The 19,983-nt window shown below is 37.1% G+C and overlaps 1 protein-coding gene across 3 annotated transcripts in view; it reads left to right on the forward strand.

Annotated features, from left to right (window-relative positions):
- ANAPC10 (anaphase promoting complex subunit 10) overlaps positions 1 to 19,983 on the forward strand; it is a 76,325-nt gene that overhangs the window by 5,514 nt on the left and 50,828 nt on the right. For all 3 annotated transcript variants that reach the window (XM_024736096.1, XM_024736097.1, XM_024736098.1), the window contains exon 3: positions 12,106 to 12,196. In XM_024736096.1, coding sequence (XP_024591864.1) covers positions 12,106 to 12,196 — 91 coding nt within the window. The remainder of the gene's footprint in view (positions 1 to 12,105; positions 12,197 to 19,983) is intronic.

A 19,983-nucleotide genomic window follows, 5' to 3' on the forward strand; every position in this document is an offset into this window, starting at 1 on the left:
CCTTTTTTTTTTTCCTTTTTTTTTTTTTTTTTTTTTTTTTTTAACGCGGGCCTCTCACTGCTGTGGCCTCTTCCGTCGCGGAGCACAGGCTCCGGACGCGCAGCCCCAGCGGCCATGGCTCACGGGCCCAGCCGCTCCGCGGCATGTGGGATCCTCCCGGACCGGGGCACGAACCCGTGTCCCCTGCATCGGCAGGCGGACTGTCAACCACTGCGCCACCAAGGAAGCCCTTCATTTTTTATATTAGTAATTTGTGTCTTCTTTCTTTTTTTCGTGGTTAGCCTGGTTAGAGGTTTATTGATTTTATTGACCTTTTCAAAGAACCAGCTTGTGGTATTGGTAATTTTTCTCTATTAACTTGCTGTTTTTAGTTTCATGGATTTTTTTCTCTGATTTTTATTATTTCTTTCTTCTGCTTGTTTTGGATTTAATTTGCTTTTCTTTTTCTAGTTTTCTAAGGTGAATGCTTAGATTATTAACTTTAGAGCTTTATCCTTTTCTAATATATATGTAGTTCATGCTATAAATGCTAAATTTCAGAAAGCAGTGCTTTCTGTTAATGATTTCTAGTTTAATTCTGCTGTGGTCTGGCAGCACACTTTGTGTGATTTCTATTCTTTTAAATGTTTTTATTGTGTTTTATAGCCCAAAATGTGGTCCATTTTCATTAATGTTGCATGTGAACTCGAGAAGAATTGTGTATCTGCTGTCATTGGATGAAGTAATCTATAAATATCAGTTTGATCTAGCTGATTGACTGTGCTGTTCGGTTCAACCATATACTTGCTGATTTTCTGCCTGATGGGTAAAGGTTAAGATTCAGAGGCTAAAATTTCTTTAGTGTCTTTGTTTTTGTCTCCTTGTTATCTTTGGATTTCCCTAGAGACTCCTTAAATGGCATCTAAACTTGCAGTTTTTTGAATTTAACCTCCTGATATTATGTTGGAGCCCTGTTGATATGGTGGTAAGTTATGGGGGGAATGGAAGTGTTCTATAATCCTTTGATTAGATCTCAGTCTTTTAGTGGGCCTGTGTTCATGGCTGTGACCTTACAAGCGCTTTTCAACTTTTCTTTCCCCACTTAGATGAGACAGGAAGGCTAGAGGGGGATGGAGTTGGGTATTTTCCCTCCCCCATGTCAGGCTCTGGTAAAACCCATGTTGCTTAGGTTCTGCTAAAACAGTTTTCCTTTAAGTCAGGCCTTTGTTAAAGGGGAAGAAAATGCTTTTGGTTTATTTCATAAAGATTACTTTCCCCCTCTATCTGCAGGAAGCACTGGAGAATTTTCTCTGATCTTTACCCTGAAGAGAACCTGGTGGGGCTCCTAGAGGTAAAACTCATGAAAATGTGGGGTCCTGTCTAAGGCTGGGCTTCCAGGAGCTTTTCATCTCTCAAGCTAGTCTGTACTCAGTCTCTAGCAATTAGTGAGTGAACAATTACTCAATTACTCTTTAAGATTTCCTACCAGTTGCTAACTCTAGGGGTGGTTTCTGCTCCTGGTAAGACGTGATTCTCTGTTCTCTGTTCTCTTCAGTTTTCTGGGTGGTGGTTTGCCCTGTGACCTCTTTGGGACCTAAGAAAAATGATTGGTTTTCAGTCAGTTCAGCTTTTTTGTTGTTGTGAGGATGAGAGTGACATTGTCCAAGCTCTTTACATGTCATATCGGAAACTAGAAGTTCTTCCTTTTACTTTTAAACTGTATATATCTTTTTATTTGAAGTGGATTTCTTATAGACAGCATATTATTGGGTCTTACTTTTTTAAATCCAGTCTGACATTCTTTATCTTATAATTGGGAGTGTTTAGACCATTTACACCTAATGTACCTACTGATGTAATTAGATTTAAAACTACGACCTTGGAATTTGGGGGTTTTTGTCCATTTATTCCCTCTTTTTTAAACCTGATTTTGGATAAATTCAGTATTTTTTATGATTCTGTTTTATCTCCACTATTGACTCATTAGTTATACATCTTTTTTGAAATTTTTGAGGGATTGCCCTAAGGATTCACTGTACATCTTTAATTGTCACAGTTTACCTTCAAGTAATATTATACTACTATAGATATGGTATACAAATCCTTCAGTATACTTCCAATTAATGCCCATGCTTTATGCCATTTTTGTTATGTATTTTTTTTGCATATTTTAAGCCCCCAGAATATATTGTTGCTATTTTTGTTTTAAAAGGTCAGTTATATTTTGGAGTGATTAAAAAACAAACTTTATGCTTACTTTAACTTTTTCAATTTGGGGAACTTTTTATTTTTTTGAATAGATCCAGGTTTCTGTCTGGTATCATATTCCTCCTGTCTGAAGAACTTTCTTTACATTTTTTGTGTTGCAGGTCTGCTAGCACTGTTTGGTTGAAAAAAATTTCATTTTGCTTTTATTACTGTGATATATGTTCCCTGCATGAAATTCTAGGTTAGCAGGTTTCTCCTTTTACTACTGTAAAAATGTCATTCTGTATCTTCTGCCTTGCATAGTTTCTGAAGAAAAGTCTGCTGTAGTTAATGTGGCTTTTTTCCTAGCTGGCTTTAAGATTTTATCGTTAATTTTCAGCAATATAAACATTATGTGTCCACGTGTATGCGTGTGTGTGTGTTTAATCCTGCTTGAGATCCACTGAGATTCTTGGATCTTCTGGTTTAATGTCTTGCATTACTTTATGAAAATTCGTGGCCATTATTTCTTCAAGTATTTCTTTTGCCCCATCCTCATCCTTCTGGGAATCCAATTATACATATGCTAGACCATTTAATTTGCTAGACCATTTGGTATTTGTCCCCTTGCTTTTAGGTGCTCTAGTTTTTGTTTTTTCTTTTTTTTTCTCTTTGTGTTTTGCTTTGGGGTTTTTTAATTGGCCTAGCTTCAAGTCTACTACTTCTTTCTTTGGCATTATTGAGTCTACTAATGATTCTGTCTATGGAATCTTTCATCTCTGATATGGTGTTTTTTATTATGGCTTTTTCATTTGACTCTTAAAGGAGTTTTCTCCTATGTTGAAATTCCCTGTCTTTTCCTGCATTTCATCTACCTTTTCCCCTAGATTCTTTAACATATTAATCATAGCTATTTAAAGTCCCCATTTGTTAGTTTCAACATCTGGTTTATCTCTGAGTCTATTTCTAGTGATTGCTTTATCTTTTGATAATATTTGTTTCTCTTGCTTGTTTGTGCATCATAAATGCTTACTGAATGCCAAACATCACATATAGATTAGTAGATACTGAGAAAAATGGTATTTATACTTTGAAATGGATACCTGTTTTCCTCTGTCAGCCTTTTATAGCGGGGGTTGCGTTAGTTAGGAATTGAGCTGGGTTTGAGTTTGTTTGTTTTATTATGGTTACTTTCAATATCACAGGCTTCAAATTCCTCTAAAGATGCCCAGTACTTATGGCGGGGCTGTTGTGCCAGAGGAGTTTTCTTAATGTTCCTCCTCCACAATCATTTTCAGTTATCTCTGTATCCCTGTGCTTCAGAGGGTGTCTCTCTCCATCCTCTTGCCCTGCCTCCAGCAGTAAAATGCGATGGTTGTAACTCAGTGCAGGGGATCAGAGGCAGGACTTCTTCTCTGTTTTCCTGGTCTAGCTTCAATCCTAGACAGCCCTTGCATGTCTGACCTCCAGGTTGGGACTTTCTCAGCATTTTGGTCCCTCCTACCTATGATAGTGAAACTCTGGACTTTCCTAGGGAGAGTTTTCTGCCCCATCCCCAGAGGAAGGAGTGTTTTCTGCTTCTTCCCCAAGTGTAGAGGGTTTTTTCTTTTACTTTTCTCCCAGCAAGGATGGGTCTGTGCGGTTGGGGTTTTTGCTTTTCCTGCAGTGGCAGTCAGTCCCCTCCTCCAGGCATGTACCACTGACGTAGGCTTTCCAATCTCTTGCTTTCCCCCAAAAATGTCCTCTAATGTGTACAGTGAGGCCCTTAGAAAAGAGTCTGAGAGTCAGAGTGAGTTCACCTTGTGTTTGCGACTCCCAGGGCTGCTATACTTTTATGATAGCCCATGCTTAGTCTTTAGCAATTTGTTGAAATTCTACCTGATTTCTCCTTCTATGTTTATTTGCTCGCTGATCCTTCCTTCCATGCTCTACCACAGTTAGGACAGGCGGCCCATCCTTTCTCTCCTAACCTGGGAGCTGACCCTTCTTGGATTTCGGGATATTTGGTTGCTGTGTGATTTTAAGCACTCATGTTTTCAAGAAAAATTATGAGTTTGTAGTTTATCTAGCCTTTTCTTGTTGTTTGAGTGAGGATGGTGCCTTTTTCTAGCTTCATGTATCCTAGACTGATTCAGAAGTTTCTAATATTCTTTTCTTTATTATTTTTTAATTTTTAAAAAAATTTAAAAATTTTGGCTGTGTTATGCCTTCGTTGCTGCACGCAGGCTTTCTCTAGTTGCGGCAAGTGGGGGTTACTCCTCCTTGCGGTGTGTGGGCTTCTCCTTGCAGTGGCTTCTCTTGTTGCGGAGCACAGGCTCTAGGTACACAGGCTTCAGTAGCTGTGGCACACGGGCTCAGTAGTTGTGGCACACGGGCTCTAGAGCACAGGCTTAGTAATTGTGGCGCATGGGCTTAGTTTCTCCGCGGCATGTGGGATCTTCCCGGATCAGGGCTCGAGCCCGTGTCTGCTGCATTGGTAGGTGGATTCCTAACCACTGTGCTACCAGGGAAGCCCTCTAATATTCTTTATAGCACCAAATATTTCTGTGAATTTGCTCAAATTGAGTATCTTCTATTGCTTTACTGAGTAGCATAATTCGACTGATGCCATACTGATGTCAGTAACAGGGTAAGAATCAGTGCCAGTTCACATTCTTTTATGCTGTGGGGCTTGGCAGAGGACAACACATAGAAGTCACTGGTCCCCTGAAGATGTCCCACTGCTCTGACATCTTGGAGGTGCAGAAGAGAACAATGGTTGACACTACCAGAAGAATGGTGGGGATCACTTAAAAATGTGTTGGGTATGAAAGTCATGAAATTCATCATTGTGCTGTCACACATTTTACTTCTGTGATTTTCAGCTTTGTGTTCATCAGTGAAATATAATTATATGATTATCATTTTGCATGTTATGAATGACTGAATAGTCTTTATTAATGCGAAACAGCATGAGAAAGTTAGTTGTTTAACCTTTACTTAACCTTACTTCTTTATGGTCAGATATTTTTCAGTTCAAGTCAGCAGACAGTTGCTGAAATCTATAACACTGTTAGAGATTAAAAAATAAAAAAGACACACAGACCTTGTTGTCAAGGAGTTCACGATCTAATGGAGGAATTGTATCTTTAAATTAGTCATTATTATACAATGGAATAATTTATAACTTTTATTTGGTGCTTACTAGAGAGGTTCTGTTGTAAGTACTTTGCATGTATAAAATAAACAACTGTCTCAGTAAAGTCTCCAAAAGTCGTATGAAGTATTTACTGTTATTTTTTATCATTTTCCAAACGAGGAAACTGTAGTACAGACAGATTAAGCAGTTTGGCAAATATCACCTAATAAGTGGGAATGCTGGGACTCAAGGCAGTCAGGCTTTCACTAGGTCATACTGCTTCCCTCTAAGCATGGGCTCAGTGCAGTAGAGGGCCAAAGGAGAAAGTGATTGACACTGCTTCAGAGGATCAGGGAAGTCTTCATGGAGATGATGCGTATCTGGCACGATGGGGCAAGGTAGAATTTCACTGGGGAAGGACATAAAGGCAAGAGGAACAGTATGTGCCAAGGTGTACAGCTAAGCAAAACATGGTTCTTTCGAAGAATTGTGAGTAGTCAGTAAGACTAGAACAGAGGGAAGTGGCATAGGTGAAACTAGCTAGTTACGAAGAGGCCTGATCATAGGGGGCTTTGTTAAGCAGTTCATACCTGGGAGTTCCCTGGTGGCCTAGTGGTTAGGATTCTGGGCTTTCACTGCTGTGGCCTGGGTTCAGTCCCTGCTCAGGGAACTGAGATCCCGCAAGCTGCGCAGCATGGCCAAAAATATAAAATTTTTTTTAAAAGTTCATACTTTATTGTACAGAGAGTATGAGCCATTGAGCAATTTAAAGTAGCAGAATGAAACAGTGTTTGTTCACATTTGAGAACTATGAAGGATGGACTGAAGTGAGGCAAGATTAGAGGTAAAGAAATGAGTTAGGAGATATGCAGTAATTCAGGTGAGCACTGATATAAGGGAGAATTTTAATAAACTTTCAAAATGTTAGTATCAGTCTTTGGGAGATACAGATGTACTTCACTGCTGCTAGTATGGTTGGTGGTAGATGGCTTTGCAAAATTATTATTTTATCTTTGGAAATGCTGGTTCAATATTTCACTCAGATTAAAGTTGGAATGTATTTAGTAGATTCAGCTTAATTGAATACGCATCAGAAAACAATTCCACAGTTCAGCACAATTGTCAGTCTCTGCCCAAGAGACTGGAAAAACTAAAGGTCAGATTTGTGTGGTTGCCGGCATGATAACAGAGTCTTATTATAATAATTTAACCATTTAATTTCATAAGCATCAAATGCATACCATGTTGGGAAAGAAGATTAGGAGAGAAATAGGTACATTTTCTATGTTTGACTCTATACATGATATTTTATAAGCCGACAAAAATAAGGGATTTGATGAGGCTGTATTTTGTGAATACCTAGAACATACTTTCCACTTGATCCATATCTTCTACCAAGACATTGCCTTTATGAGTTAATTTTGAGAGGCATAATTGGGTGGTGTAAGTTCTATTTTTCTTAAAAAAAAAAAAAAACCTGACGAAATTTTTATTTTCTTTTCATGCTATAACTGACAGTTACGATCATTGAGTTAAAGAATTTCTGAGTTGAATAGCAATATGTGCGTTGGAAAAAATAAAACAGCAATATAATAAATAGATCAAGGAGGGCCTCTTGTGGGAAGTGAAATTTGCACTGACATGTAAATGTTAAGAAGAATCCACTATGCAAAGATTTCAGAGAAGACGCTTCCTGACACAGGGAACACCTAGTTCAAAGGCTCTAAGCTAACTGGTTTGGCATGTTTGAAGTTCAGAAAGAAGGCTAGTGTGGCTGGAGAGTTGTAAGGAGGTTAAGTGGTAGAAGATGACATTGGAGATATAATTAGACATGGGTCAGATTATGTGAACTCTGGTAGGCCTTGGAAAAGAATTTGGATTTTAAGTACAAAGAGAAATCGCTAGAGATATTAAGCAGGGAAGCGAGATGATCTGATACAGAATTTTTAAAAGATGTTTAGGTTAACCGAGTTATTATATGAGTTAATAAATATTTCATGATTTAATATATATAAAATGCTTAGAAATGTGCATGGCACATATTAAATGTGATATCAGTGTTTGCTATTATTATTAATTTATTGATACGGGTTAATCTTTTAGATATGTTAAATGAAAAGAAAAATGCAAAGTGTAGAAGTATGTATAATATGCCATCATTTGTGTAGAGAGGAAAAAAGAATATATATATTTGCTTACATCTGTGCAAGGGTATGTAAGATACTGATAACTTGGATTATATTTGGAGAAGGCAACTAGATGCTGGGGGTAGAGAGACTTCACCATGTTCTTTTTTGTACCTTGTGAATTTGATCTAAAATGAATATACTACTTAGTCCAAAAATAAAACATAAATTAAATCTGTTTTGCTTAAATTTTTTGAAAACTCCACACTTTATTTTTTTAATTAGTATAAATTATTATGATTTTAATCAGGAAAAACAATACCAGATAGTTTTCCGTTATCTGGAATGGCTGGATGATATAGGATTTCCAGATAAATTTGCTGAGGAGCAAAGAGTAGGTGGATTCAGGCTTTTACAGTGTAAAAGAGTAGTGTGAAGAACACTTAACAAAGGCCTTCATAGGAGGTAAGGCAGCTGACTGAGAAATGTTGAATGTGATGAGAATTCAGGAGAGCTTCTACTTCATGAGGTACAAAAGTGATTAAAGGGGATTCCACAGTGATTTTCTTGGTGACCTTAACTAAAAGGGCAGTGGCTGTACTGGTTCTAAGGCAAGGGGGGTATCCCTATGTCACAGGGTCCAGTTGCTGGCTATAATACCCTATGGGTCAATGGTGGGCCCCATGTTTTTGGGTGAGTAACTCAAGGACATTCTCTTCCCCTTTTCATATACAAAAAGGAAAAAGGGAATCTGATAATTGGGATGCCCAAAGGCAGGTGGGTTTATCAAACTCTCCTTTAAGGCCTTGATGGCTATGTCCTCCTGTTCTTCTCATAAAATTGGGTCAGGGCTGTTATCATTAAGTAAAACATATAGAGGCTTTGGCCATAAAAGAGAAATTTAGAGTCCAATTTCAGCAATAACCAACTAGCCTGAGAAAACCTTGCAGTTGGCACTTAAGGGTTTTGGGAAACTTAGGACACCATGAAATCTATTGGGATCTAGGTGTAGCCCTTGTTCTGATATCAGATGCCCTAAATATCAAACCTGAATTTGGGCCAACTGCAATTTTTCTTTGGCAATCTTATGTCCCATTAAGGCTGAAAGCTTTAGCAGGTGGATGCCATTTTCCTGTGAGGAAGCTCTAGAAGGAGAACAAAGAAGCAAGTCATTCACATATTGCCACAAAGTAGAACCCCTAGGGAGTTTTATATCATTCAGATCAGCTTTTAGCATTTGTGAGAAAACAGGACTCTCAGTAAAACCCTGAGGCATTACTGTCTAGGTGAATTGTATTTCTTTCCAAGTGAAGGCAAAAAGGTGTGGGCTTCAACTGGAATACTAAAGAATGCACTGCATAAATCAATTACAGTTAAGAATTTACTCATGGTAGCAATGGGCATTAGTAACATATGAGGGTTAGGAACAACAGGGTGTCCAGGGATAAATAACAATGTTGTTTATTGCTGGTAGGTCCACCCTTAGGTTTTCTCACCAGTAAAATGGGAGAGTTACAGGGACTAGTAAAAGGAATAATGAGGCCTTGAGCCTTGTAATCTTATATTATGGGCTTTATGGCTTGAAAGACTTTCTTACATATAAGGTATTGATTAATTCCGGGAAGAGGTTTTGAGGGGTCTGTTTGAATCTTGATGGGAGGTGTGCTGTGAATTTTGTTAACATCAGTTGGAGATTTTGCCCATAAGGAGGGTGGTAGCTGATAATAGGGACAAATGATCAGTGTTTCTGGAATCTGATCTACCATCAAAGATGGAACAAATAAAAGATGTCAGAGGGTCATTTAGTTCACCTGGTTGTTTATTCTGATGACTACCGTCAGTTTCTAAAATTATTTTCCCCTTTTGGGAGAAATTCCGGCATGATAATTCTCTAAGAAGTTTCGACCTAATAAATGAATAGGGGTGGATGAACTGAGGGGAAAAAAAGTGTCCAACTCTCAAAGGGCCTAAACAGAAGGGAACGAGTTCAGAGACAGGAACCTCTTGAGGATCATTAGAGATTCCCACTATTTGAATTGTTTTAGTTCTCTGGGGCAGGGGCTGTTTTATAGTAGTGGGGTTTAGAGTGTGGCTCCAGTGTCAGGACTGGAAGAGATTCCTTCCCAGTCTAGAGAAATGTTTCTCCAAACTGATTGAGAGCATTGGGAAGAGCCCTATAGTTCCTCAGAGCCCTGTCATTGAGAATTGGGAGGATGTTGGAGAGGCTGGTTAGAGGGCTGAAGGCACCTGAAACGCTTAAATTTGTAACAGTGTTTTTTCCAATGTCCTGACTCTTCGCAATAATAGTAGAAACTAGGAGGGTTTTGGTTCTGTTTAGGAGTCTTCATTTGCTGGAATTGAAAATTAAGAATTTAGGCGGTCTTCCTTTGAGGTGACTCATCTAAAATGCCAGAGAACTGGTTTACCAGATTAACTAAATCTGGAGTGAACATAGTTTCCCATTCTATCCTGGTCCTTTATATTAGACGGGAAGGGTCCCAGTTCAGTCCATTAATAAACATAGTTAAAAACGACCTGGGTGGAATCAATATCTGAAGGAAGACCAGAATTTTCTTCAAAAACAATTAGAAGTTGATTGTAGTAATCATAAACAGGTTCATCAGACTTTTGTCTGCAAGTCTGAATTTTGTTCCAATCAACAGACTTTGGAAAAGCCTCAGGAATTGCTCGATGAAGTTGCCTAGCGATTGTTCAAGCCTGGCCATATGATAATAAGTTGGTGGACTGGTCTCCCAGTTGTAATTCTAGAGAACATTCAGGATTTTTCCAATTAGCAGTTTTCAGTTGCTGGGCCTGGCCGTCACCAAAAAGCTATGAACTAGTTGATAGGAGTCAGAGAAACCAGGTTGATAAGTTTTAATGACTGTATTAAATTCTTCAGCAAATATGTGAGGATCTTCAGTTACTTTGGGAAAATTTTGAATATGGCTTGCGGTTCAGTTTTGGTCCGGGGAAATATGAAATTAAGGGTCTAGCCTCTGAATCCTTAGAAGGCTTAATATTGAAGGGGCAGGTTCTGACAAGTTCAGAGGAAAAGGGAGTTGGGAAAGTTTAAGAGCAAAGGGGAAGGTTGGTGAGAGAATTAGTATGGGGGAATTGAAGGAATAGAGGTGTAGGCAGCACAGAAGGGAAGGAGGAAGATGGCGCCAGAGGTGGAGTCTGGCCACCAGCAGCTGAGGGAGGGAGAGAAGACGATGCCTGAGGTGGCGCCTCAGACAGCCAAGGAAGATAGAGCCTGAGGCTCCAGGAGCCATTGTATCTTTCTTTAATCATTTGTTCGCCTCAGTTAATCTTAAAATTTTATTTTGCAGAGAGGCAATTTTAGACCCCTGATAATGTTGAGAAGCTTCAAAATACCAATCAAACTAAGCATTTCACTCAGTTCTGGAAATTTCTGAGCTATTGTAGTCCAATTCAGTGCTAACAAAATTAAGTTAGGGATTTCAAAAGTTCTTTGTAATAGCCATTTCTATTCTAAATTGCTTTTGGTCAGGTTGGTCCATTTAGTTAGAAATGTGCCTGAGGAAGGACCTTGGCTTTTAAACAAAATCATCTGGAGTCCTCCTAGGGGGTGGGTGCCCTCAAAATGTTTAGATAACTAGGATCCCATTTCTCAGCTTTTCTCTGGAGTAGAAGAACAATTTCCAAACAGCTTACAGCACAAACTGCTCAATTCAAACAGCTTGCAGGCTAATCCCAGCCAGTTCAAAGAAGACAGCTTGGTTTTAGAAGGAGCCAGGCCAAAGACTTTTACAGCCAATTTCCATAGGACAGCCCCTTCCAAAGGAGGAGGATGAAGAAAACGAACAGTTTCAGAGAAACAGCCCCTGTTCCCGAATGAATGGGCCAAAGGTGTTTTCAGTCAGATTTGGTTGAAACAGTCTGATCTTAAAATTAGACTGACCTGCCAAATGAGTACTCATATACAAAACAAAGCCTTAACCAAAGAGATGAAACCTTAAAATAGATCCCGAATAAAGCCTGGAGAGCTTAAAATGCAAAGAGGGCGTGTGCTGAGATCCAAGAGAAAGACTTTCAAACTCCAGGGTCAGTGAGAAAGCAGTGAGTGACAGTGGGTTCAATGGTGGGTACTGCACCTGTTTGCTTACCAGCCTTGGAAACATTGGGGGTCTTTTCTCGTCCCCATAGAGGCCACCAACATGTTGATGTGAAATAAACAGTCTGCCAGATATTGCTCCAGCAAAGATGGGTTTACTTAGGATCAGCAGAGAATTGCAATTCAGAGTCTGCAACCATGGCAAGCCAAGTGCAAGTTTCCACACTGAAAGGAAGTAGCACACTTTTACAGAGAGGAAAAGGAAGTTGGGAGGGCTATAGTAAACAGAGAGGCCGTGGCTTTTCATTGGCTGAGTCCTTGCCAAGAAAGGAGACTTTCTTCTTCTTCTTGGGCTCCGTTATGGTCACAGGGTGTGAGAACTTCCCCTTCTGGTCTCCCAAATCTGTTTAATTGAGATTTCTGTTTATTAATTTTTTATGCTTCTGAGAAGTGAGGTCTGGTTAAGAGGATTGAAGAGTTTTGGTTAATTTAAATTTCACAGTACTCACTATCCTCTTTATCAAACTTTCTGGACAAATATATGTGGTAATTTTGTATTTTGAATATATGGCTCTTTCTTTATCATGAGAATTTATTGTCACTCGTGGTGCTTTCAGGATTTGGAGTGGATCAATTACGAGATGACAATCTAGAAACTTATTGGCAGTCAGATGGCTCCCAGCCTCATTTAGTGAACATCCAATTCAGGTAATACATTTTTGAATTTTTCAATTTGTATAGGTTATAAGTAGACAAAGAAATTGATTTTATTTACATAAAATTTAAAGAAATATAGAAATTATATTGAAATGCACTTAACTCTGCTTTTTATAAGCCTTAGAGATTACTTTTCGACTCAACTAGATTATGTTTTAAGTTTATTGTCTTATCCTTTATGAATTCTTTTTTTATTTAATCAACATTTTTTATTGAAGTATACTTGATTTACAATGTTATGTTAATTTCTGTTGGACAGCAAAGTGATTCAGTTATACATATATATATATACATTCTTTTTTTAAAATATTCTTTTCCATTATGGTTTATCATAGGATATGGAATATAGTTCTCTGTGCTATACAGTAGGACCTTGTTGTTTCCTTTATGAATTCTTTGTGGTACTTTACACAGTTCCTTTTATGTAGATATTTCTCATATATACTTCTCAATATGATTTATTTCAGAAAAGTATGCTTTGCTTATGACCCAATGCAATGCCTTAATGCATTGCGTTAAGTACACCAGGAGTGATGATAAAAAATTTATTCTAACTTATTACTTCTAAGGACCCTTTCAGTTTTGAAATGCTTACTTTTGGGGGGAAATGGAGAACCGCCATATGTTTGTCATTTGCTTTGAATTTATTGACAGATGGAAACCAGTTAACTTGCTTATCTTGCTCCATTTACACCATCTATTTTAACATTCTGTAGCATTGTATTTCTAGTTTGTTTTTATTGTCCTAGGATACAGATTAGCACATTTCTTATGAAAAAGCCCAATAGCAAATATTTTAGGCCTTGTGTGCTAGCTGGTCTGTGTTGCAGCTACTCATTAATGTCATAGCATGAAAGCAGCTGTAGGCAATGCAGAATGACTGAATTTAGCTGTTATAATTAAACTTTATCTTACAAATGTAGGTGGTGGGCAGGTTTCAGCCAGTCGGCTGTAGTATGCCAATTCCTGTCCTAGGGTATTAAATATGTATACACCAGAAATGAAGGTAACAGCTAATATTTTTTTAAAGACTTTAAATACCAGATATTTTGCTAAATGCCTTCCCTATTTATTTCCTTTAGCCTTTACAGCTATTTTTAATCTTTATTTTGTAGTCTTAGAAGCAGAGATTTAGATACATCTCTTGTAACTTGCTCTAGGTATCTCATAAAAGTTGAATCATAAAATATTTGTCCTTTTGTTTCTAGCTTAACTTAGCATAATGTTTTCATGGTCCAGCCATGTTGTAGCATATATCAGAATTTCATTCCTTCTGAATAATATTCCATTGTATGTATGTAGCACATTTTGTTTATTATCAATGGACATTTGGATTGTTTCCATCTTATGGCTATTGTGACTAATGCTGCTATGAACATGATGGACAAATATCTATTTGAGTCCTGGCTTTCAGTTCTTTTGCACATATACCCAGAAGTAAAATTGCTGGATCAAATGGTGATTCTATGTTTAATTTTTCGAAATACCACCATACTGTTTTCCACAGCAGCTGCACCATTTTACATCCTGAACAGCAATATACAAGAGTTCTGATTTTTCCACATCCATACCAACACTTGTTTTCTATTTTTTGATAATAGCCATTGTAATGGGTGTGAAGTGGTATCTCATGGTTTTGATTTGCATTTCTCTAATGATTAGTGATGTTGAGCCTCTTTTCATGTGCTTATTGGCCATTTGATATCTTTTTTGGAGAAATGGCTAAGTCCTTTGCCCATTTTTGAATTGAGTGTTTTGGTTTTTTGTTGATTTTTAGGAGTCCTATATGTATTTTGGATATTAGTCCCTTATCAGATACATGATTTCCAAATATTTTCTCCCATTCTGTGGATTGCCTTTTTATAAAAGTGCTTAATTTTGATGAACTCATTTTGTCTATTTTTTATGCCTTTGTTGTCATATATCCTTGTTTAATTTTTAAATCCTTTTTTATAAGTTACTGGTTTTGAGTTACTAATATTTTGTTGAAAAGTTTTATGTTTATATTCTTGAGGGATACTAGTTTATCGTTTTCATTTATTGTAATATCTTAGTCTGATTTTATTACTGGGTAATATTGGCCTGATAAAATGAGTTGGGAAGTGTTTCTGCCTCTAGTTTTCTTTTTCTTTTTTTTTAACCATTTTTTTTAAGTTGAAGTATAGTTAATTTACAATGTTGTGTTAGCTTCAGGTGTACAGCAAAGTGATTCGGTTTTACACATATATATATATATATATATGTATATATATATATGTATATATATTCTTTTTCAGATTCTTTTCCATTATAGGTTATTACAAGACATTTAATATACTCTGTGCTATACTGTAGGCCCTTGTTTATCTATTTTATACATAGTAGTGTATATATGTTAATCCCAAACTCCTAATATATTTGCCCTCCCCTCCCCCCAACCCCACTATCCCCTCTGGTAACCATAAGTTTGTTTTCTATGTCGTTAAGTCTATTTGTTTTGTAAATAAGTTCATTTATATCATTTTTAAGATTCCACATATAAGTGATATCATATGATCTTTGTCTGACTTACTTCCCTTAATATAATTATCTCTAGGTCTATCCATGTTGCTGCAAATGGCATTATTTCATTCTTCTATATGGCTGACTAATTTTCCATTGTGTATATATACCACGTCTTCTTTACCCATTCGTCTGTCTTTAGATATTTAGGTGGCTTCCATGTCTTGGCTATTGTAAATAGTGCTGTAGTGAACAAAGGGATGAATGTATCTTTTTTTTTTTTTTTCGTTACGCGGGCCTCTCACTGTTGTGGCCTCTCCCGTTGCGGAGCACAAGCTCCGGACGCGCAGGCGCGGCGGCCATGGCTCACGGGCCTAGCTGCTCCGCGGCATGTGGGATCTTCCCGGACCGGGGCACGAACCCGTGTCCCCTGCATTGGCAGGCGGACTCTCAACCACTGCGCCACCAGGGAAGCCCTGAATGTATCTTTTTGAATTACAGTTTTCTCCAGATACATGCCCAGAAGTGGGATTGCTGGATCATATGGTAACTCTATTTTTAGCTTTTTAAGGAACCTCCATACTGTTTTCCATAGTGGCAGCACCAATTTACATTCCCACCAACTGGGTAGGAGGGTTCCTTTTTCTACACACCCTCTCCAGCATTTATTATTTGTAGATTTTTCTAACGATGGCCATTCCAACTGGTATAACGTGATACCTTATTGTAGTTTTGATTTGCGTTTCTCTAATAATTAGCAATATTGAGGATCTTTTCATGTGCCTGTTGGGCATCCGTGTGTCTTCTTTGGAGAAATATCTGTTTAGGTCTTATGCTTACTTTTTGATTGGGTTGTTGTTTTTCTGTTATTAAGCCATATGAACTGTTTGTATTTTGGAAGTTAATCCCTTGTTGGTAGCATCATTTGCAAATGTTTTCTCCCAGTCTGTAGGTTGTCTTTTCATTTTGTACATGGTTTCCTTTGCTGTGCAAAAGCTTTTAAGTTTAATTAGGTCCCTTTTGTTTATTTTTGTTTTTATTTCCATTACTTGAGGAGATGGATCCAAAAAAATCTTGCTGCGATGTATGTCAAAGAGTGTTCTGCCTATGTTTTACTTTAGGAGTTGTACAGTATCTGGTCTTACATTTAAGTCTTTAATCCATTTGGAGTTTATTTTTGTATATGTTGTTAGAGAATAGTCTAGTTTCATTCTTTTACATGTAACTGTCCAGTTTTCCCAGCACCACTTATCTTTTCTCCATTGTATATTCTTGCCTCCTTTGTCGCAGATTAATTGACCATAAGTGCATAGGTTTATTTCTGGGCTTTCTATCCTGTTCCATTGATCTATATGTCTATTTTTGTGCCAGTACCATGCTATTTTGATGACTGTAGCTTTGTAGTATAGTCTGAAGTCAGAGAGTGTGATTCCTCCAGCTCCATTCTTCTTTCTCAAGATTGTTTTGTCTATTCGGGGTCTTTTGTGTTTCCATGCAAGTTTAAAAATTTTTTGTTCTAGTTCTGTAAAAAATGCCATTGGTAATTTGATAGGGATTGCACTGAATCTGTAAATTGCCTTGGGTAGTATGGTAATTTTAACAATATTGATTCTTATAATCCAAGATATCTTTCCATCTGTTTGTGTTGTCTTCAGTTTCTTTCATTAGCATCTTATAGTTTTTGGAGTATAGGTCTTTTGCCTCCTTAGGTAGGTTTATTCCTAGGTATTTTATTCTTTTTAATGCGATGGTAAATGGAATTGTTTCCTTAATTTCTCTTTCTGATCTTTTGTTGTTAGTGTATAGGAATGCAAGAGATTTCTGTGTATTAATTTGGTATCCAGCAACTTTACTGAATTCATTGATTAGCCCTAGTAGTTTTCTGGTAGTGTCTTTGGGCTTTTCTATATATAGCATCATGTCATCTGCAAACAGTGACAATTTTACTTCTTCTTTTCCAATTTGTTTTCCTTTTATTTCTTTTTCTTCTCTGATTGCTGTGGCCAGGACTTGCAAAACTATGTTGAATAAAGGTGGTGAGAGGGGGCATCCTTGTCTTGTTCCTGATCTTAAAAGCTTTTAGCTTTTTACCATTGAGTTTGACGTTAGCTGTGGGTTTATCATATATGGCCTTTATTACATTGAGGTATGTTCCCTCTATGCCCACTCTCTGAAGAGTTTTTATCATAAATGGTTGTTGAATTTTATCAAAAGCTTTTCTGCATCTATTAAGATAATCATATGGTTTTTATTGTTCAATTTGTTAATGTGGTATATTACATTAATTTGTGGATATTGAAAAATCCTTGCATCCCTGAGATAAATCCCACTTGATCATGGTGTATGATCCTTTTAATGTATTGTTGGATTCTCTTTGCTAGTATTTTGTTGAGGATTTTTGCATCTATGTTCATCAGTGATATTGGCCTGTAATTTTCCTTTATTGTGGTATCTTTGTCCAGTTTTGGTATCAGAGTGATGGTGTCCTCATAGAATGAGTTTGGAAGTATTCCTTCCTCTGCAATTTTTTGGAATAGTTTCAGAAAGGTAAGTGTTAACTCTTCTCCAGATGTTTGGTAGCATTTACCTGTGCAGCCATCTGGTCCTAGACTTTTGCTTGTTGGGAGTTTTTAAATTACTGATTCAATTTCAGTACTGGTAATTGGTCTGTTCATATTTTCTATTTCTTTTTGGTTCAGTCTTGGGAGACTGTACCTTTCTAAGAATTTGTTCATTTCTTCTAGGTTGTCCATTTTATTGGTGTAGAGTTGCTTGTAGTAGTAGTCTCTTATGATTCTTTGGATTTTGTGGTGTCAGTTGTAACTTTTCCTTTTTCATTTCTGATTTTATTGATTTGGGCCCTCTTCCTTTTTTTCTTGATGAGTCTGGCTAAAGATTTATCAATTTTGTTTATCTTTTCAAAGAACCAGTTTTAGTTTCATTCATCTTTTCTATTTTTTTTTTTAAGTCTAAAAAGATTCGTATAGAATCACTATTGTTTCTTGCTTAGATATTTGATAAAATTCACCATTGAAGCTATCTGTTCCCAGAGTTTTTTTTGTGTGAAGTTGTTGGGTTTTTTAATTAAACATAAAACGTCTTATTTCTTTAATTGATTTTCTATTCTTGAATCAGTTTGTTTTTTGCCATAGCACAGATTTTCTCTTTAATTACCAATTTTTCTCCCATGTTCGTTGAGACATTTCTCCCCCCAGAAAAATATAGTTTTTTTATGCCTCAGTTGTCAGCAGATTTTTTTTTAATTTAATTTTTATTTTATATTGGGGTATAGTTGATTTACAATGTTGTGTTAGTTTCAGGTGTACAGCTAAGTGACACAATTATATATATATATATATATATATATATATATCCATTCTTTTTCAGATTCTTTTCCCATATAGGTTATTACAAAATATTGAGTAGAGTTCCCTGTGCTATACAGTAGATCCTTGTTGATTATCTATTTTATCGAATCAGTTTTGATAATTTGTTTTTCTCAAAGAACTTGTCCATTTTATCAAAATTATCTAATTTATTGACCCAAAGTTGTTACTAGTATTCAGTTATTACAATATTGTGATTTATAAGAAGAATACATGGTTATTCAGATGTTTCATATATACTTGGTCTTCGTTCATAGTTCCTGGCTCACAGCTCCCCAAACCCTTGGAATTTCCTGAATTTTAAGAGCAATGGGATAATATTTGACTTCTTGCTCTCAGGCTCTTGAAAACACTTTAGGGAAGGTGACTTTTGGATTCCACTCAAGGGTGGGAGCTGGTTGTGGGGAGAACCAGCCATGTGATTAGCAGGTTGGAACTTTCAGTTCCACCCCCTGATTTCCAGGGAAGGGAGACAATGTTTTCCAGTATGTTCACATTATTATTTCCTATTGCATATACTCTTCTTCAGCTTTGCTACTACTTAATCAAGAGACGACATCTATGTCTCCCCTCTTGAAACTGGTCAGGCCTTTGTGGATTTCTTGTATAATAGAGTATGCATGTTATGATACTGTTATTTCTAAGGCTTGATCATAAAAGGCAATCTGCCTTGTTCTCTCTTTTATGTGATTCTTTCCCTTGATACCCATCTACGATGCTGTGAGAAAACCCACATCAAATGGAGAAGCCCATAAAAAAAGTGAATCAAAACCCAAGCTCTCAGCTAGGCTCCCAGCTGACAAGTATCACCAGCTTACCACCATGTTAGTGAGCCGTCTTGGAAGCAGGTCCTTCACCTCTCAAGTCAAATAGCCACGCCCAGTGCTGTGTGGAGCCTTCCCTTCTGGGCCCTGCCCGAATTCCAAATTCATAAACAAAATAATGATTATTTTTTTAAGCCACTAAGTTTTGAGGTGGTTTGTTATATAGCTATAGGTACATGTTTATGTTTTCTCTTTTTAAATTATTATTTTTTAATTCCATCATCTCAGTCTTTTCTATATCTGTCTTAATTGACTGATTTTTCCTCATTATGGGTCATATTTTTCTGATTCTTTGCAGTAATTTTTGATTAGTTGCCAGATATAGTAAATTTTACCATGTTGAGTGTTGGATTTTGTTTTCTAAAGACGATTAGACTTTGTTCTGGCAGGCAGGTAAGCTCTTAAGAATCAACTTGATCTTTTTGAGGCTTCATTTTAAGCCCCTTTACTCTGGTCTAGAGTACCCTTTACTCTAGGGTAGAAGTCAGCAAACTTTTTGTAATGGGGTAGATAGTAAATATTTTAGGCCTCGCAAACTATGTTTTAAGCTGTGGCAACTGCTCAGCTTTGCTGTTGTAGTGCAAAGGCAGCTATGGACAGTATGTAAGTGAATGGGTGTTGCTTCGCTTCAATATTACTTTTTTTACAAAAATAAGTGGTCAGTCACATTTGGCCTCTGAGCTGTGGTTTGCTGATCCCTGCTCAAGGGCAGTAAGCCTCCAGTTTTTTTTGGTTTCAGTACCACTTTAAACTTTTATTGAGGTCTCCAAAGATCTTCTGTTTACTTTTTATATCCTCTCAGTATTTACCATATTGGAAATTATAGCTGAGGAATTTTTAAGTATCTATTTATTCATCTAAAGTTAAATAATTAACCTATTACTATGTTAACATAAATACCATTTTTAGATGAAAAATAACTGTCTCTTCCAAAACAAAAAATAGTGAGAAGAGTGTTATTGTTTTACTTTTTTTGTGAATCTCTTTAGTGTCTGGCTTCAGAGGAGACAGCTGGAGTCACACATATGCTTCTTCATTAAATCTTTTACAGTATCCCGTGTCAGATCACATCTGGAAAACTCCACTG

This window comes from Neophocaena asiaeorientalis, unplaced genomic scaffold (assembly GCF_003031525.2).
Source record: "Neophocaena asiaeorientalis asiaeorientalis breed wild unplaced genomic scaffold, Neophocaena_asiaeorientalis_V1.1 scaffold7, whole genome shotgun sequence".
In the NCBI taxonomy this organism is placed as follows: domain Eukaryota; kingdom Metazoa; phylum Chordata; class Mammalia; order Artiodactyla; family Phocoenidae; genus Neophocaena; species Neophocaena asiaeorientalis.